General features: G+C 40.0%; 1 protein-coding gene across 1 annotated transcript in view; it reads right to left on the bottom strand.

The window, feature by feature from the left end:
* ryr2a (ryanodine receptor 2a (cardiac)) overlaps positions 1–18,279 on the bottom strand; it is a 180,097-nt gene that overhangs the window by 104,892 nt on the left and 56,926 nt on the right. Inside the window, exons 2-12 of the mRNA XM_069708820.1 lie at positions 17,142–17,261; positions 13,701–13,805; positions 11,638–11,712; positions 11,192–11,270; positions 9,677–9,789; positions 8,612–8,711; positions 6,789–6,885; positions 4,559–4,633; positions 1,958–2,114; positions 1,541–1,705; positions 545–666 (exon numbers count right to left, since the gene is read on the bottom strand). Coding sequence (XP_069564921.1) covers positions 545–666; positions 1,541–1,705; positions 1,958–2,114; positions 4,559–4,633; positions 6,789–6,885; positions 8,612–8,711; positions 9,677–9,789; positions 11,192–11,270; positions 11,638–11,712; positions 13,701–13,805; positions 17,142–17,261 — 1,208 coding nt within the window. The remainder of the gene's footprint in view (positions 1–544; positions 667–1,540; positions 1,706–1,957; positions 2,115–4,558; positions 4,634–6,788; positions 6,886–8,611; positions 8,712–9,676; positions 9,790–11,191; positions 11,271–11,637; positions 11,713–13,700; positions 13,806–17,141; positions 17,262–18,279) is intronic.

Raw genomic sequence — 18,279 nt, 5'->3', positions numbered from 1 at the left:
GACATCTCTACTTTTAAGATTAGGCTTCAAAATGTCCCTCCATGCATTTATATGCCACCATTGTATCTCACTAACGTCATGCCTTCTCTCTCCCATGCTGTTGTTTGTTGTTTGTCATCTCTGCAGTTGTTTGCAGAGCCTTGTGCTTTCCTTGCCGGTATCTCTGCATGTTTCTGGCCCCACCAATGGTTCTTTTGTCTCTTGTATTTCTATGCTGTTCTTTTCACTCCTCCTCTCCCCTCATCCCAACTGGTCGAGGCAGACGGCCGCCCACCTCTGAGCCTGGTCCTGTCGGAGGTTTCCTCCTGTTAAAAGGACGTTTTTTTCCTCTCAGCTGTTGCACATGTGGGAACTGTTGAAATGTTGGGTTCGTCTCTATAATGTTTTTGATTCTTTTGTAAGACCTTTACAATGTTAAGTGACTTGAGATAACTTGTGCTGTGATTTGACACTAAATAAATATAATTGAATAGAACTGAATTGAATTACATCAATGCATGATACACACTGTATGTATGTGATGTGTGTGTGTGCGATATTCCACCTGATGAAGAGGTTGAACAGGAAGACAGTACTTCTGATGACCCTGGCGGTGTGGCTCTCCTCGTGTTGAGACCGAGACACTGTTAGCCCGTCGTCCATGTGACCCTCATGGTGCATAATGGCCTGAAAGAAGAAAGAAGAAACAACGTTTCTCCTCAGAACACTAAGAGGAGTTGTCTTACTGTATGTTAAAGCACAACAACAGAGAGAGTTGCGTTGCGGTTCATTGTGGATGGATAAATGTCTCAGGACAGATAGCTCCTGTAACTCTGGGAAATTTTCAGGAAAAGTAAAGACTTTTTAAGAATCCATCAGCTTTTTTGAAGTTGTAACACCTATTTTTCAGTGACAGGAGTAGGAGTGACTTTAGCTAACAACAGCGAAATAAGACATTTTATTTACTTAGAATTTTAAGGGACTAGTTGAATGGGAGTCTATGGAGCCAGAGGCTTTTTAGAGCCGACTTTTAGTGGCACTCGGTGGTATTGCAGTTTAAGACACTTTTGCCTCGGCCTCATTTTTCACACCTGAAGCTATGAACACTTTTATATGCAGTCTGTGGGCTCATATCGTCTGATATTCTCTGAATGCCTTTGTCATTATCATGCTCCAGTTTTGCTTTTAAATTATGTGGAAAAGCAGGTTTTTCATGGTAAAACGTCCCATTTAAAAGATGTGGGCTCATTCACTCCTTGCTCATGACAGTAGCGCTGATCAGGAGTTTTGACGTGGAGGACATTCTTTACTGTACACAGTAGGATGTTCATAAAAGCACTCAAAGCCTCATAGTGACTTGTCAGCACTTATGGATACATCTAAAGTTTACTCTAATGTTACAAAAAGGTCAACAGCTCTGGTTTGAACTTCTTAGTCTGCTGCCACTCTTGTTGGCACATCTCACTCTTTGGTATACAGCAACATTAAAGACAGGAGCGATGAGAAGGATGGATGATAAGAAGTCGTAGAAGTGAAGGTAAGGCTCTGTGTGGTGAGGTACCTTTCTCTGCACTCCGCTCATTCGTGCACATTTGGCATCAACAGTCTGGTATGTGAGCCACAGGTAGGTGTCAACATGTTGGATGTAACACACAGAGTCACCATACTTAATGTCAGGAGCACCCATCCCATCCACCTCCTTCTTCACGCCAGGGTCCAACTTTTCCTGCAGGAAATTAATTAAAGGTTACATGACACGCACAGATTTCAAGACCCCAGTTATTTCAAACCTGGACTTTGGTTTTGAGTACCAAACAATGTTTTCACTAAAGATATACTCTCTGTGGATGATGCAATCAGACCTGTGGATTTATCACCATGTATATACAACAACATCATGGATTTTCTCTCCAGTATATGAAGCTGTGATGCACTCTGGCCTTCACAGACAGTCCTGTGGACGCTGTTGACTCGGTACCTTGGAGGACCTGAAGCAGAAGGCCGTTGACTTGACGTCAGCTTTCTCTTTGTCCATCAGCAGCAGAGACTTGTCTTCTATCAGACTCAGATACTTCCCCGTGGTCACGTGTCTCAGTCTGAACGGCTGACCCCAGCGAATATGACTCCCGCTCCACCTGGGTACAAACACAGGAAAGAGACATGAATACTGAAAGCAAGCACACACAGATGTACAAATTCCCAATTAATTATACTGAAATCCCAATTCAACAAAGTAGTCTGGTTAAAAATGATGATTTAAAAATGACATATATTGCACTGATTTAAGTCCTTTTGGAGGTAAAGTCTGTGATCCTGATCCAATACACGTTTTATCAAACTCAGCAAATGTCTCCTTAGAGTCTGCCAGCGGTCCATTTTTTGTGGGCTGCTGAGAACACAAGTCTGATGTTTGTACACAAGTCTGACTTTAAATGGGAAACAAAAGGCATTTTTGGACCACAGGAACTATTTCACAGTTATAAGAAGAGTGGAAGGGAACTTATTATCTTAGGAACTTAGGATCCAGAAAGTTCCTATAATCAGTTTTGTGATACTTTTTTGTCTCTTACTCCTGGGTAGGTACTTTCCCCGGGACTAAAGGAACTGCGGTGACGTAAGTGTACAGTGAGGGATGAAGCTCCATGTTTAAAACACAGTGTCAACAGTAAACTACGGCTACGAACGAAGGCGTTTAAACAGCGGAAAATGTTTCAAATGGAGACACACAATACTGAGGGATGGACCGACAACAAAGTCCTGGCTTTATTAAGTCTATACACATCAGGGGAAATACAGCGTGACGTCAATTAGATGAAGAGAAATATTAAATGTTGCTCATCTTACGTCGTGCTAAGTCATTTCAGAGTTCCTATTGGCGGTGCAAATGCAAACTGCAAAACGCCTTAGAACCTATTTCGTTCTGGGGAAAACTCTCTGGGGGGGGTAGTTCCTCTCAAGAAAGTAAGAAAGAAATGCCAAAAGTGGTTCGAACCGAAACACTAGACTATGTTACAGCCAATCAGCAACAGGGGGTGTTCATCCTCCTGCACAGGACAAAGGAGATTGTAATGGAAGATTGATATCTTTATACAAGACCACGGACTTTAAATTTGGGAGCATGATTTCTTGTTTTGACATTTTCATGCTCAGGTATTGTAACGCTCTCCCTCAAAACGCTACTCTCTCACTTAAACAGGCCCTGCTCACTCGCTGGTTTGACCAGCTGTCACTCAAAAGTGTGCATTTGCACTCAGATCTCCTGCAGCTACAGCTCCACTCCTCCTCCTTTCACTCTGAAGGCTTCTGTGCGCTTGTGAAACTTCTGGTCTTGTATTTTTTTTTGTGTAATAACAATCTTATTAAAATTCAATAACTGGGTAAATGCTCTGTGGGTATTAATCAACAAAATAATAAGTGAAGGGTCCTATCAATGTTTCCACTGCCATTTTCATTTGTTTTATTATTCAAAATATTCTGTTAAATCAAAAATCAAAACCAAAGTCTGACTTTTATCAAGTATGGAAAAATAATAATGGAGGCTTTTGTCAGTTTTAGTTTATTTCAGAGGTTTTTCTGTTTTTTTTTTCACCAACAAATTTATCCATGACTGCAATTCAAAGTTGATTTGAGTTGGATAAGGACAGCTGAGAGTAGAGTGGAAGTTGTTCGCCCTGACATCTCTTATCTTATCCACAAATAAAAAAAGAGAGTTATTGCGATCCTTATTTGAAGACATGGGACGGTGGAGGAGTGATGATGTTGTTGATGGTGTCAAACAGGACTTTGGTATTGCATTTACAGAAGGAAATTAGACTGGCAATGTAAGAAACCCTCACATCTTTAACCACATTGTTAAACTCTTTGTATTAAGGACAGTAAACATGGAGCTTGGTGGATTTCCATTGTCACTCTCCATTACAGCATTCACGCCAGAAAAACATAATGATGTCATTTAACCATGAGGATGAATTGAGGGAGGGAAACAGTGTTTTTTTTTTTACTCAGAGCCACTTTATCCATGACGGCAGAGCAATCTGTTCTAAAGGAGTGCATCAAGATAAAACTGCACTTGGATCAAAGTATGCAGAAAAATGTTCAGCTGACCGGCAATTTGAAATCAAAGAGAAACTTTCATGTTTACCGGGTAGAAATCTAAATAAATAAAAAAAACAGGTTGAACAAAACACAATTATGATTGAAGTTCCTCAGAGCAAATAGAGTCAATATTTAAGCCAAGAGTGAAAACAGGGAGTGACCCTGTATGTGTATGGGACTGGACACATGTTGAAAAAAATAAAGACTTGGTGACATTAAGGAGAAGAAGTGTGATTGACATGAATACTAAAATCACCAACTCTGTCCAACATAATTATGGAAGTTAAAAAAAAAAGGGAAATCACTGAATTGAGATACATAAACTATTAAAACCGGGGAGTCTGCAAATTATAATACAATTTACATTTGCACGTCTGAACAAACTGTATAAATGTGTGTGTGTGGTGATCTGTGTGTGTATTTATCGATGTACAGCCCTGTTGTTTGCTGAATGTGTATACAGCATGTGTATTTTTGTACTCACACAACTCGCAGCGTCTCCAGCCTCCACAGCGACCGGGCATGACTGGACACTGCTCCCCCCTCATAGTGCACCGTCCTGGAGTAGAAATGATACATCACACCCTATTATATACAGTATATTTTCCATTCATAACACTGTGTGTTCTCAAAGTTAATTTTGCACAGAAAATCCATTTGTCTTTGATTTAGTACATGTAGATATGATAACACCTGAATGAGTCAGTCCCACAGTAACAAACCCCAGCAGTCAGTCAGGAGGAGAACACAATCTCTCTCAGCGGCATTGTTTAACAACATGGCTGTCTCATTTGGGGCATCTTAAAACTATAATTATGAATAGTCTTCCTCATCTCAGTCACAGCACCGTGCTCAGTCTGTGCAGGGAGTTGCTATGTTGTCATCCTGCAGGCAATGCTTATTTCCACTCCACATAGCTGAATACTGTATGTCTACTGTTTCACCTGCAGGGGTTAAACAGGCAAAACTCGACTGCACACATAACTTTAAAATGAATGTTGAAAAATCCTGATAAAATTAATTTGAGTAAAGATTCTGAAATTGTATGTATACTCAGCTTTTGTGAGTAAGTACTTCACGTTTCATACTTGATCAATATCAGCCCCTGAGTTACACATGGTTTTGTGAGCAGTGGTCCGGGTGCTTCGGCTGGTATAGAAACTACAAGTTATATGTGTGCTGTTAAACTATTCCAATAGAGTACTATTTTGCTTTTGTTAACTAATGGGCATCACATGTTTTACTCATGCTGTGTTCATTTTAAATGTAAATTATTGTAACTACCAGTTTCTGACTTGTAATCCAACTTGCATCATAATGTGCAAGTCCTGGAAAAAAAAACAAAAAAAACATGGACACCTCACATCACCCAAAGACTCTTGTGCAAGGTAATTAAACCCAAATCTAATTGATATAGTGGTGTATTTTCAATGCAGACTATTATGAACGTGAGCAACTACACAGTAATAAAACTGTTTGAGTTTTCAAATGATGTGAGAGTTAAACACGGGGACCTCTCCATCACTGCTGGTCATCTCCTATGGAATAAAAGTGGTGTGACATCATTGGCTCACTGATTGTAGTCAGTTACCACCAGACTGGTAAACAATCCAGTCACAGTTTTTAAAACCTTAAAGGTCTCAGTGTCACTGCTAATTTCCACATCCACACTGTTTGCTGCTGCAGCTCCCTCAAATACCCTGATTTAGATTTTTTTTTTTTTGTATTCACAAAGGACATCCATCCATTATCTACACCCGCTTTATCCTGAACATGGTCACGGGGGGCTGGAGCTTATCCCAGCTCACTTTGGGCGAAGGTAGGGTACACCCTGGACATGTCGCCAGTCTATCACAGGGCCAACATTCACAAAGGACAATAAAACTGTCAAGTAAAACATAAAAAAAAATAAAAATGCAGTGTCACTCTTGGTCGCTTGGACTTTGGAACTGTGAAGAGAGAGTTTTTGCTGAGTCAAGTTTAAACCCTCGCACTAATGGGCTTAGCCGTTCTGAGATATCGCTTGAGATTAATCGAATTTTGAGAAGCCTATAAAGGTGTGCTCACAACGAGGTAATGTGTTCTCCTCTAGTGGTTCCAGTTGAAGCTGAACAGCTGCATTGTGGATTAGCTGCAGTTGAATTAGAGAGTAACATTAATCCTGATTGGATTCAATTCAACTCAGTTTTATTTATATATATATATAGAGAGAGAGAGAGAGAGAGAGAGAGCCAAATCAAAGCATACGTCATCTCAGGGCACTTTACACAGTAAGGTCGAAACCTTCCAGTATCAAAGAGAGAAACCCAACAATTCCCTCTTGAACTTTGGTGACTGCAGGGAGAATTCAGGGTGGGATTCCTGGATGAAGTAAAAGCATGAATAATTTTCTCAGGTGAAAGTCACATTAAAATAATTTTCGAGATGCTTCTCCAACGTTAAAAATAGAACTGAAAAACTTTGGCAGCAGACAGTACAGCACTTATTGGGATCACTCGGTTTGACAAGAAGATATAATTGTGTGTCAGCTTTGTAAAAACTAAATAATATCTTGTGTCTACAAGTTACATAACTCAGGGAAAGTATGTAGACTGGAAAAAAAAACTAGAGTGCAGAATTGACCCTTGAGGCACAGTGAACCTAAAAGTTCCTGTTCGAGAGATAGGAACCACTCAAACGCAATTAATCAAGCTGTGATAATCAGTATGTGTTACCTCCTCTGCTCATCACCATGCTCCCCAGATGGAACGGTGAGACACTCGTCCATGTGACCATGAAGGACGCGCAGGACATCTCCTCCAATCAGGAAACCTGCAGAGTAGAGCAGAAAAAAGGAGAAAATAATAAAACGGGGAAAATAAAAATAAATGGAAGGAGAAAAATCTGAAAAGGATAATGCAGAGGAGGACAAATCGAATAGATAATGAAACTCAACGCGAGTCATTCTCAAGGAGAATGGACATAAAAGCGTCAGGATTAGTACACACGCTAGCTTGCCTACAACCTTGCTCTTTATGAAACACATTTCAGTGCTCTGATAAACCCGACTGTGTAGATGTGGGAGGACGGCAGCAGCGATCGAGTGCACTCGGGCAATTTTGGTATGATGACATGGATTAGTACTTCTGAAACCCACCTGTTCAGATATATAAAGACCAGGAGAGCCTACTGTGCAAATGGAGAACACCTGTGTTTCAAACAATGGCACTCAAAGCATCAGTCTGTCGTGTGTTGGTTTGTGGGAAAGTGAAAAATGCAAGTATCAAATGATAAAACTCAATATGCAGACTAAAAACAGTTGGTGGGTTGTTGATGTCTAAAATTGCCCCAGAAAATTAAGGAATTGCTCTTAGCTGCAAAACACTATAATGAAAAGTGAAACAGCTCTACAGGTTATAGTACACAGTTATTATGTCATATACAACTCAGGCACAAGTCAAAGATTATTCACTGCACATGAATGTTAAACTATTGCTAAACTCTATAAATGCGGTTGGGTTCATGCAATGTGCCTCTACACAAAAAAACCATAAAGACTGCTTTTTAAAGAAATACTTGGGTTTAAATTCCTCTGTGTCAGGTATCGATCACAGATTTCATGTAAAATGGTTCACTGGGAATAAGGCGCCTTTTTTTTCTTCCAGTGTGCGGGAGATGGTACCGGGTTATGAACAAGCTTACACACCAATGAGCCAAAACTTTATAACCACTCACAGATGAAGTAAATAAACTTGATTATTTCGTAACAACAGCACATGGGATATGGTGTCTGGGATGTTAGACAGATATCAAGTGAAAAGTATGTTGTTGTAGTCAGCAGATTGGATGTGGGGGGAATGGGCAGGTCCAAAGACCTGAGTAACTGAAATAATAATAAATAATGGCCAGATGACGGGTCAGAGCATCTCTGGAACAGAAATAGTTTTGGGGTGTTCTTGATCAGGAGCGGTGAGTACTGTTAACAGCCCGGACATGGAACAGGGTGTTGGAACGAATCTGAGCCGTGGTGCCTCCGACTCACAACTTACAGGATCTGTTACATCTCGGTGGCAGATACCACAAAGATACCACAAAGGACCATCCAGCAACTTCACACCATTGATCGATTCTGTGTGAAGGAGATGTGTTTGCACGAGGCAAATGGTGGTCACACCAGATACTGACAGCCCCAATACTACCTCTAAAAAAGAATACATACTGTATCTTTAGCCATATGTGAAATTATGTCTAATACTGTAAAAAATAAAACATAAAAATCTGAATAATAATTAGAGTTGATGTGCCACACCCGTCAGGTGGATGGATTATCTTGGGGAAGGTGAAGTGCTCACAAACATGGATTGTGACAAATTTGTGGACAACAGAGAAATAAACCTTTTGTGTGCCCAACCATTTTATCCACCAAAAAATACCTCCTGCATTTGAGAAAAATAAATAAAGAGAGTACAAAAACACAAAAGTAAGATTAAAGAGCACAAGTTGGACAAATTGAAAAGGTAAAAAAAAAAAAAGGCAACAGAAAAGAAGACAGGTGTACCTTGTGCTACTTCACTGCCAGAACAGATGGGAGCCACACTCCACAGTGTCTGCTGGAAGGCTGCATCTACATGGAGACTGCCGTTACCGTAGGACAGATGCTGCAGGAAAACAGGCAAGAGACACATTTTAAAAACAATTTACTGGCACACCAAACTGAAATACAGATAAGGAATGTTCCTGAATCTGAATCCTGCATGTAACTGTTCAGAGACGCACGACTGGTCGGTCCATTGGGGAGACCTCCTGATGCATCAGACCATGCAATTGGTCTGATGCATTCAGTCAGTAACATCGTCTTGTATTCTTCACAATGACTGCTCCAAAGATGGACAGTGAGGGAAAAAAAAGAAGAAAGGCTGGAGCTGAGACTGAAGGAAAATGTTTAAGAAGCACCGACAACAATGCGAACAGGCACATGTACACATATGGAGATCAAGTATGTTTCTTCAGCTTTTAGGATGCAGATTCTTAAACGAAACCTGCTCTTGGGTTAAAGTCACGAAGCTAATGTGGATAGTATTTCAGGGTTTTAGATGGATGTTTAGTAACTTTACATGGTTGCGATTGTGCCATCATCAGGAGAATATTTTTCTACATAGAAAAGACTGATGCTTTTGGTTTGTGGCCTTGATCAGAGTCATCAAGCAGCCATTTAAGAAAAAATGTGTTTTTTAGGAACAGCTTTCTAACACTGGGCCTCCTTCCGCCCTCAGAACAGACTCAGTTCTGGTGTCATTGATTCTACAACATGCTGGAAACCATTGTTAGAGATTCTGCTCCATGTTGACACAATTGTATCACATCATTTGTGCAGATTTCTCATCTGCACATCCATTGCCAATCTTCTACAGATGTTCTAAATATGTTTTATTGAACTCAGACTTGATGCCACTGAACTCACTGTCAGGAAACCAGTTTAACAGGATTTTTGCTTCGTGACATGGTTTATTATCATGCTGGGAAAAAAAAGGAAAATAAAAATGTGGACAAAGAAAGAAAGCGAGAGTAAGATCAAAGCCCCTTTCTGCTCAAACACTCGTTCACACACACGGCTGGTACTGACCAAATATCTCTCAGAGGAGACGCTGACCAGGATGAGGTCATCTCCAACTCGAACCTTCTCTCCCTCTGAGCGCTGCTTTGATGCTGGATGAATGGTCCACCAGCACGCCTCACCTACACACACACACACACACACACACACACACACACACACACACACACACACACACACACACACACACACACACACACACACACACACACACACACACACACACACACAAACAAACAGGCCAACAGCAGTGCAGGAGATAAAACTTGTCCATGAAACATAAACTTATGTAATACCACCTTTCACCTCAGTGTGTGTTCCACTTTTGTAGCCTCGATTTGTTCTGCAGCTGTTCTACTTGTACTGTAACTCTACTGTCTTCTGCATCATTGTTCCAAAAGCAGGACAGGAACAAGAACAGGGCGCACGGTGGACTTTGTTCTGACTTTGTCCAAAAGCAAAGCCAGACAGAGTTTTAATACTGACAACATCAGTCCAGAGTTTTACACAGTGAGGAGTAGCATGCGGCACCGGTATGAGTCGGCAGTATGAAGCCACCTCACAAAGCCAGATCAGTGCTCATGTAATCAAGCCTCACTCTGTTGTAGCTTGATCCGATTGCTGATTATCTGACATGATCAGGATTCTTAATATGAGTTGTGTTTATCTTATTTTCCCCTTTATGAGATTTACGCTTTGAAATTGAATTGTACAATATACTGACAGTATCATATGACATATCAACTTCAATGAAGCTACATATTTAAACCGAATTGCTTCATTAAAGTTCAATGCAATATACTGATCCTCGAGCTCTATACTTAAAGTTAAAGCTTCACTATTTTTTTCGGAGTTTTGTGAGACTGAACTAGAACAGAAAAAACAAAACAATGAGCTGAAAGATGCTAAAAGGCTACACACAGCTGAGGGGAACTGTACGGTTGGTGACAATTCTCTGTGGGTTCATCACTGTGAGTGACACCTTTTGTGTTACAACGTGATGTGGATTATTATTCATGTAAATATTCATAAAAGATATTGGAGATGGCCACAGATGCTGCTTGTTATTTAGAAAAGGTTTGGTTCTAGAGCTGGTTTTAGTCTGGATTCATGGAACCAGGGTACCACCTTGTGAACCAGCACATATTTCCACCAATTTGTAGCAGACCAGGAAAAGTTGGTAAACTAGACAAGATGGCAGGTCTGATATTATTCAGCCACTAACCTTTTGTATCTTTTTGTATATATTTACTTGAGCCAGTTGGAGACGACCATGTGCAAAGCGAATGGTATGTAAAATGCAGATCTTTTCCATTATTTTTCTCTTTTAAAAACATGGATCGTTCTTCAGGCCCAACTTTTATCTGTTAACCGACTTTTTGGATTCCCAAACTATCTCTCTATCATTTGATTGATTGTGAAAGCACTTGGAAGGGTTCAAATTAAGGTCCTCAAATCTGAAGTGAACCAGTTCAGCAGCGGTGGAAACGTCTTTTCAATACCATGAATCAGTTTGACATCTACCTGAGGTGTCTTCCTGAAGTCCCACATCGAAAGCCAGTTTGTCTGTGGATGAGCGAGAGGTGGACAGGCAGCACAGGTACTAAACAGGGAAACAACAAACAATCCATTTACTCAAGTAGAACAGTTACAAATTAGACTACATTATTCGAGTTACTTACAGCAAAATTTCAAACTGTGCTTTTTTTTTTAAGTGGTGTGTAAAGGTTGTCTCATGTTCATTGACCCTCTAACCTCATGTGAACCGTGAAGTTCTTTAAAAAGTGGTGAAACAGTTGGGAGGTCGATTCAATATTGTTTTAACGTTAAAATTTTAGTTGCATTTGGTTGTGTGTGTGTGTGTGTGTGTGTGTGTGTGTGTGTGTGTGTGTGTGTGTGTGTGTGTGTGTGTGTGTGTGTGTGTGTGTGTGTGTGTGTGTGTGTGTGTGTGTGTGTGTGTGTTTACTGACCATTCCACTGTAGGAGTGTCGTAGTAGGACAGCGTGTCCGTACAGTAGGGTGCGATGTCCTCCACCCTGCGACGTCTGAGAGAGAAAATTCAAAATACTCTTAGAGTAAGTGGACAGCACATTTACGTACAGTTGTGGTCTGAACACTCGTTCCGTACATGATTGTTCTGGCAATTGTACGCCATAAATGATTTCTTTGAACTGTTGTTTTTCTGGGGCAGAATGAGTGCCTCACATCACAGGAAAGAAAACAAGAATTTGGAGCAGAAGTTATATTTTATTTTGAGTTTTCTGAAATCATCACTGCATGAAAATTATACATACAGGATCAGAAATAGACAAACTTTGATTGTTAATTGATTGATTTGATTGGCCTTTTAACTTCCTACTAATGATCATGGTTGACTACAGCTGGTAGCTTCTTTGTGCCCAATTCAAAAGGATTTGTTTGGCAGCACTCATTGGATCGACCAACACAAAGTACAACAGGAAAGTCCAAGGAGCTCAGTGAAGATCTGATACATTTGAGCTGGGCTCTAATTTCCCATCTCGTCTCTGGCTCTACAGTTTATATTGATCTCATGATAACAATGGTTTTTGGTTGGTTTGGATATTTCTGTTTTTTTTACACTATCATTTCCAGGCAGAATTAGATGGCAGACACGTTTCATTACTGTGGCAGTAGTTTGAAAAAGAACATATTTGAATAACATATTTTCTAAGAATCAGACCTTATGCCTCATGTTACACATCAAACAAAGAGATGAAATACAGTTCAATTAGCAAAACAAAAACAGTTCAAATTCATGGCAAGAAAAAAAAATGGCCAAAATGTTTCTGTAGTTACATGTATGTTCCATTTAAATGGAATAAAGATGAAAATGATCCTTCGAGATATGACTGACACAGTGAAATGTTATAAATCATAATTTATGTGATTTGGTTTTGTTACTATTTATTTGTTGATATCTAATTATCAATTACAACCCTGTTTCCTAAAAAGTTGAGACGCTGTGTAAAATGTAAATAAAAACAAATTGCAAAGATTTACAAATAACATAAACCTATATTTAATTGCAAATAGACAACATATCAAATGTTGAAACTGAAAAATTTGATTGTTTTATGAAAAATATGTGCCCATTTTGCATTTGATGGCAGCAATACGTCTCAAAAAAGTTAGACATTCTGTTGTCTTTTGGGGATTTTATTTACAATCTGTTCTGTATTTTTTTGGTGCTCGACTGATTTTAGTTCTGGTTTTTTTCCACACTTTGCTTCATTGTATTATGGGATTTAGGGATACTTTTGACACCTACACATGCCCGGGGAATGTACAGAGTCAATGGATTTTCAACAATATTTGTCTCTAAAATATTTTCAAATTTGGTGTTTCTGATTTCCTTGAAATATTTGGACATTCAAACTTATTTTCTATAATATGTGCTTATTTGTTTGAAATATGGAAAGGTCCTCATATGGTTGGTGACATTAACATGATGCCATTTGTTTGAACTTTTCCTGATAAAGGTCTGAGGATCTAAAACCTGTGTTAATAAACTGAGTTTTACTGACATACTATGTGCTAAATTCTTTCTTTTTTTCTTCTAAATAGGATGACTGAAATAAATGTACATTGAAATGTATTGTATTAAAAACGTTCTTGGCAGCTTATTCCCATCAAACAAAGACACATTAAGAGCAGCAGCTGTAAGTAACACTCTCAGTGAAAACAGCAGTTGAGCAAAGCAGCTGCCTGCTAACTGTTTGAAACTGCAATGTTGATATTGTGTGGTAAACTAAGTTCTTTGATGGAAACTGATCATTTGCCTTGTTTTCATTGCTTTTAACTGAATATTAGTGCCAGTGGAAAAACAATTTAAGAACGAGTAGTCAAGAGTGAAATGATCCGTAAACCGACTTCGGCTCCCTGCTTGTTCCTCCTCTGTGTTTCATCAGGATGGTATCTAAGGCTCAATGTGAGAAGAACCTGCTTCACACTGATTTGCTCCACTTCTCTGATGCGTGTGTGTATCAACATGTGTACGTGTCTCCATACTCACCCCGTCAGCCTTCTCCTCGGTGTTGGCCAGCATCTCCTGAAGGGCTCGTACTGACAGCGACTGCTCCAACACAAAGGTGCAGATGGACAAATCTGGAGGCACATTCTGAAAGATCGAAGGCACAGCTCAGATGATTTATTGATGTTTGTTCGAAAGGTCAGTGGAAAAAACTGAGCAGCTCGTATCTCAACAACTGCATCAGCCCGTCATCATGTGTTCACCAGCACTTAAAGTCCATCAAAGGAGGACATCTGTAATCAACCAGCATCTAACTTTCCATTCTCTCATCCAACAATTTTAGTAACGCTGACAAGATAAATCTTCACCTTCAGTCTTTTCTGTTTTTTTCCCAACGCCATATTGGATTCCTTTACTTTAAACACTTCTGTGGACCGTTTTGAGAACCTGTGTGTCCATGAGATTTCACATACAAATAGTTATTGGAGACATTGTTAGCTGGTGTTACCTATTAGATAATCTAATCATTTGCTTCAATTCATTTTCATTTAGTTTAAACAACTTAAGAGAAATTCAGGTAATTTGCATACACACATTACTGTGCAAATATTTTTTTGCACTAAAAGTAAAGTAAGGAAACTTTGAAAAATAATACAAATAGTTTTTATCAATTAATGTCAATGCGCCAAAAAGGTTTATCAAAAAAATATCTAAAGAACTTTCACTTTTGCAGAGAACTGTATACTTTAGAGCTTCAACAATTAGTCAATTAACAGAAAATGAACCTGCAACTTTTTAGATGCTTTGAGCAGACCTAAGGAAATCTGTAATATCACTGCTCACCTCAGACAGAAGCAGAAGACAGTAAAAACCCGTTAGAGCAGAGACCCAGGGAAACCCGGTATCATGCTCCGATATGTGATACATCGGTTCGCTAAAGGACAGTATGTCATTGTCACAGCTTGGCCTCACCGAGGCGTTAAAAACCATGCGGTTTAGGGAAACAAACCACGAGGTCGCATGGCATTCATCACAGGACTTCAGTCACATGACCTGTCTGGTGTTGTGGGTCTATTTTTCACTCTGCAGCCACGAAAACTGTCACAAAGCCTCTAGAGGACGGGCAGGTGGATTACATGCTTTGCTGTCGTACCAGTCTGACCCTCAGCAACTAATCCAAAGTACAATATATAGACAAATGATATGAGCTGCTGTACTATTCCTCTACTTACTACAGAAGTCATATCAGTCAACCGGAGATGTCAAGCAGTGCTGCCATTTAGTTTTGCACCAAATGATAAGCTATAGTCTCTGCAGCCAACACAAACTGAACTGCTTTGAAATTAATCATAGAATACTGATAATATCTTATTCCTCTTTTATTAGTCAATATTTCAACTACATGTTAAACAAATACAAGAATGTTATTGTTTTTTCCTAAAGCCATTAGACCAGCCACAATGCAAGAAATGATCAGTTCACCCTATGTATCCACCTCTAAAGGTTTCCTGTGCTATAAGGCACCAACTTCTTTAAATCCTGTAAATTGCAAAGTGGGGCCTCCACAAAACAAACTGTTTTTTGCAGCAATTCCCACAGATGCTCAGTCTGACTGAGATCGGGATAATTTGTTTCAAAGCAACCATTGAAGTCATTGTCATGTTCCTGAATGCCAGGTCACAAGGTTTCCCAGCAGCCCCGAGGATCACACTGCCTCAGCTGGCTTTCCTTTTTCCTAAAGTGCATCTTGCTCCCATGTCTTCCCGAGCTAAGAGGCACCCATATGGTGTAAGGGAAAATGTGCTTCGTCATACCAGGCCACCATCTTCCATTGCTCCATTGTCCAATTCTGACACTCTTGAGCCCATTGTAGGGATAAGTTTGCAGTTGACAGGGGACACCTTTCTCTCACAGCCAGCACTAAGGTTTTCAACAACTTGTGTGACAGCAGCTCTCATCAGTTTGTTGGCCAAGCACCACATGAGCAAGCCTTTGTTTCCCATGCATGAGCCTTGGGTTCACTGGTTCACTGCAGCTTTGGAGATCTCTGACCCAGTCGTCTAGCCATCACAATTTGGCTCTCATCAAAGTACTCAATTTATAAAGCTTTCCAGTTTTTCTGCTTACAACATAACAACTTCAAGTACTGACTCTTCACCTGCCCAAATGTATGCTATTGTAACAATTATAAATGTCAAAGGTGTCTTGTAAGCCTGTTTGGGATGGGCATATTGTTTATTCATGAGTGGTGCATACAAGATGCCAGTATTGAGAGGATTTGCAGCACATTTGTTTCTTCAGGATCAAATATGTGGCATCTATCAACAGTGGTTGGTACATTCAATTCAATTCAATTCAATTCAATGGTAGATGTCCTTTATTGGTAGTAGAACAGTCACTGTGATTCTTTGGGCAGTCTTGACCACCCTTACCTTCAGATGTTGTGGTGTTAGCGTACCAAACGGTGTTGCAGTGGGTCAGTACAGCCTCCACAGTGTATCGTTACAAGGTAGTGAGAATTGAGGAGTGCAGGTTGACCCTTCTCAGTCTCCTGAAGAATTGCAGGTATGGGCAGATGTGTTAAAAATTCGATGGGAGATCAAATGTAATGTGGACTCCCTTGAAATTTAAGTTGCTGACCCTCTCCACCGTTGTATTGATATGGATGGGTCTTTGATGTTTACTTCTCTGCCTCCTGAAATCAACCATCTATCCTTTGTCTTGCTCATGTTGAGGGACATGTTGTTGTTTCTGCACCTGCATGCTGGCAGTTTGATCTCCTGCCTGCAGGCTGTCAAGTGGTTATTGTTGCTCAAGCCTGCCGTGATGATGTCATCTGCAGATCTGATGACAGGGTTTCTGCTGTGCTGGGCGACACAGACATGGATGAATAGGAAATACAGTAATGGGCAAAACACACAGTCCTGTGGGACGCTGGTGTTCAGGGTGTTGGGTGGAAGTGCGATCACAATTAACGAAGTCTAAGACCCTGCAACACCCAGTTTCAGTGGGTGTTATCAAGTGGGGGGACTGGTTATAATAATATTGAACTCTGGGCTGAAATCAGTGAACAGCATTCTAACACAAGTGTGGCCTGATGAATATACCACAAGTTTTGCTTCACTGATTTATTACTGACAAAAACATAAAGAACGACATAAAATACTGTATGCAATAATTTACAGTATTGAAACCTGATGTTAATGAAATCTGAATACAAAACATAGATGACACTCCAATCAGAGACATCATGGATTGTGCTGAGTCCAGCTCTGATGACAAATTGAGGAAAATTCCATTGATGAGGCAACTTAACCAGAAACAGTTCACATCTCATGATGCTGATCTGTTGAGTATGAAACTCATTCAGTGACTCCTCGTCCCTTTATAGAAGAATTCCATCATTAATGTTTCTCCACCAGCTGATTGGCAGTTTTTCTTGAACTTGTCTTGAGAATATAGAAACTTCCATCGGTACTCTACCTTGGAGTTGGAGATCGACTCGAGGAAGCAGAGTCTGTTTCCAAAGCCTTCAGCTGCCAGACAGAGTTTCAGTTGCTCCTTGTGGATTGTTGCTGAGCACTGGAGGACCACCTCGTCATCCTGAACACACACACACACACACACACACACACACACACACACACACACACACACACACACACACACACACACACACACACACACACACACACACACACACACACACACACACACACACACACACACACACACACACACAAAACACATTGCTGTAAAACAAAATCTTTTATACCAACATCAGAGTCTATGTTTATAGGATATCCTCATTGTAGGAAAAATGCTAAAACATTTTAGCCAGATGCTGCTAGAGGGGTCAAGATACATATATACATATACTTTATCAGTGATAAAGTGAGATGGGGGGGAGAAAAAACATGTGCCCATAATACAGCCTAGCATTAAGTATGAGCTCAATGCTGGAACAACCCACCTCTGAGAGTGTCAGAAGTAGATTTATGGGCATTATAATAGAGTTTAGAACTTGTTGGATTACATGAGACTCTGCAGGTGTGCCATATAAAAAGGACACTGAGTGTATATATTCTACTATTTATACCCATAACATACTACTGATGCCATACCTTCACATTTTGTGCATCCAATGAACAGCGCTCTTATTATAAAACCTTAGGCCGAGGTATTGACCCTTAGTGCTTTCTTTTGGTAGAAATCAATAAGTAACTGTCGCACCACAGCCAAACAAAGATGTTGATACTGGATGATTCCTGGATTACCACAAGATGGTTTTTTTCTTTTTTTGAACAAAGCTTCACATCTTGCAGTGAAGAACACAAACACATGCACTGAACGTTATTAATGGACAGAAGTATCCATTATGGGCATCAGCCGATATCCATTATCTATTATGAAAAGTGTGAGGGACCAAAATGTAGCATAACATGTCTGATCATATTCAGGAACATGTTTACTTACTTACTGTATGACAGAAAAAAAAGTTTTGTTGTATTGCCACGAGAATCTAAACATTTGAAAGGATGGCAAGTCACTTAAATAATCAACACTATTTTTTATTGTTTCATCGAGCAATTAAATAATCTTTGTTCTTATTTTGGTTCAC

Source organism: Brachyistius frenatus, unplaced genomic scaffold, assembly GCF_029030835.1.
Source record: "Brachyistius frenatus isolate BFR_SWC_R1_liver_20210118 unplaced genomic scaffold, ASM2903083v1 Contig_78, whole genome shotgun sequence".
NCBI classification, from domain to species: Eukaryota; Metazoa; Chordata; class Actinopteri; family Embiotocidae; genus Brachyistius; species Brachyistius frenatus.
Note: the sequence above shows the minus strand (reverse complement) of the source record. Positions and strands in the feature narration are given on the sequence as shown.